This window comes from Scylla paramamosain, chromosome 27 (assembly GCF_035594125.1).
Source record: "Scylla paramamosain isolate STU-SP2022 chromosome 27, ASM3559412v1, whole genome shotgun sequence".
Taxonomy (NCBI): Eukaryota; Metazoa; Arthropoda; class Malacostraca; order Decapoda; family Portunidae; genus Scylla; species Scylla paramamosain.
This window is the reverse complement of record NC_087177.1, coordinates 15396809-15399308: the sequence shown is the minus strand read 5'-3', so window position 1 is coordinate 15399308 and position 2500 is coordinate 15396809. Positions and strand designations below refer to the sequence as shown.

General features: G+C 40.2%; 1 protein-coding gene across 1 annotated transcript in view; it reads left to right on the top strand.

Moving 5' to 3' along the window:
• The window catches only part of LOC135114277 (very long chain fatty acid elongase 7-like), an 8273-nt gene that overhangs the window by 2317 nt on the left and 3456 nt on the right, over positions 1–2500 (top strand). Inside the window, exon 5 of the mRNA XM_064030158.1 lies at positions 97–202. Coding sequence (XP_063886228.1) covers positions 97–202 — 106 coding nt within the window. The remainder of the gene's footprint in view (positions 1–96; positions 203–2500) is intronic.

The following is a 2500-nucleotide window of genomic DNA, read 5'->3' as shown; positions in this document are numbered from 1 at the left end:
CTCTCTCTCTCTCTCTCTCCACATATAATAAGCTAGACCCCATATGTCTCCAATGTATATCGCCTAATGGAAATACTTTGGTTCTCGTGCACTCAGGTGTTCTTCGTGCTGAACAAGAAGTACGAACACATCTCTGTGCTGCACGTGGTCCACCACTCCCTCATGCCGGTCAGCATGTGGTACGGGGTTCGCTATCAGCCAGGTGAGGAATATGATACCAGTAAAACGCCTCGGAAAGTGATTGACGAGCGAAGCTGTCAGTAATGCATCAGTGGAAAGGGTATTTCAATGAGAGAGAGAGAGAGAGAGAGAGAGAGAGAGAGAGAGAGAGAGAGAGAGAGAGAGAGAGAGAGAGAGAGGCAATTTCAAGCAACCCGCACATCGCGCACTTGCCTAATATTCAAATCACTCTAACTCAAAACTTTGCAAGAGCCCACTGGTTGTGTCATATAATATTAAGGCTGTTAACTACACTACACTAACATCAGCCTCAATAGTCAACACCGCTGCTGCCACTATTGCCATCAGCGTTACCACCGCCACCACCAACAACAACAACAACAACAATAACTAGAGATTCATTAAGATTTTGCATTCATCATCCCCAAACACTTGTCACCTCACGTCCTTGGCCCTGCCGATGCACCGCCAATATGTCCGTCCGTCACCGTGCATGAATTACATCACAGCATCCTGCCCATTGTCGCCTTGTGATGAGTTGACTGACGAGGAAAGTAACGTAAAAATAAATAAATGAATATGTAAATAATAAATTCCATATCAATTAATCTGCATGACTGCACGCTTCAGCATGGTCTTCGCAAGCAGGTACGCCATACCTTTTTAAGCCTTCATAGCTCGTTAGCACTACGCGTCTTGTGTGTCTGGTTCCTGGGTTGGTCTTGATGCCGGCACCAACTATAGGTGCTCACGATGGGAAAAGAAGTTGGAGGAGGAGGAGGAGGAGGAGGAGGAGGAGGAAGAAGAAGAAGAAAAAAAAGAAAAAGAAGAAGAAATAAAAATATAGTAAGATTAGATATATGTGAAACAACAACACATCATCAGTCCTGCGCATTGCTCCTCCTCTTCCCCCCACCCACCCCGACACTCCTTCCAGTTTGTTTTGGCATGGAGGCAGCTGGGAAAAATATCGTACTGTATAGAAAGAAAATGATATGCAATTTTCATACATAAGAAATGATGAATGGAAATAATAATAATAATGATAATAATAATAATAATAATAATAATAATAATAATAATAATAATATTTATTATTATTATTATTATTATTATTATTATTATTATTATTATTATTATTATTATTATTATATACACTGTAGTAGCAGAGGCACACTATGAATATAATTATGTTTTACAGAACATCATAGCAAGTCATCTTCATTACCTTTCAGGTCAGACTATATGTAATGTGTAGAATGCTCCTTGAACATAAGAACATAAGAACATAAGAAATAAGGGAAGCTGCAAGAAGCGACCAGGCTTACACGTGGCAGACCCTGTATGAAATATACATACCTATTTCCATCTATTATCCCTATCCATAAACTTGTCTAATCTTCTCTTAAAGCTCTCTAGTGTCCTAGCACTAACAACATGATTACTGAGTCCGTTCCACTCATCTACCACTCTATTTGAGAACCAATTTTTTCCTATCTCCTTCCTAAACCTAAATTTTTCTAGCTTGAACCCGTTATTTCTTGTTCTACCCTGGTTGCTGATCCTAAGAATTTTGCCTACATCCCCCTTGTTATAACCCTTATACCACTTAAAGACTCTTAACCTACGTCTCTCTAAAGAATGTAAATTTAACAGCTTCAACCTCGCCTCGTAAGGAATACTCCTCATCCCCTGTATCCTTTTATTGAAGGAGCCTAGAATTTCTTCTTTTTTAATATCCTGTTCATTATATAAACAGAAACCACACCCTTCTTTATGTCCTCCATCTCGAACAAACAGCGACAAACTGACAAGTATTCTGTGTACTGCTGCAGACGAACCGCGCGGAAAAAACCGCTCGTGTGAAGACGTACTTATTAGACACACACCTGCGGCCGCGCGGAAAAAAAAAAAAAAAAAAGTAAAAAAATATAAAAAAAAACGCTCGTGTGAAGACATACTTATTAGACACCCATTCGCGCGGACATACTACGAAAAAAAAAAAAAAAAAAAAGAATAAAAAAACGTTCGTGTGAAGCCGGCGTAAAAGCGTACGACGAACACACGAATGAATAAATAAACAAACAAACTAGGCTTCATTCTGTCTCTCTGGCCCACTGGTAAAAATTCCTCGGATATTTGAAAGAGAGGAGTACGGTCCCAGACAAAGAGAAAGGGAAAGCGTAGAGATGTGCCGCGAAGAGAGTGGTGGGTACGGACAGACCCCTACTCGTAACCTGTAGATTATAAGTAGTTTATGCGAACCTACTATCCTACCTACCTACCGACTCTCTCTCTCTCTCTCTCTCTCTCTCTCTCT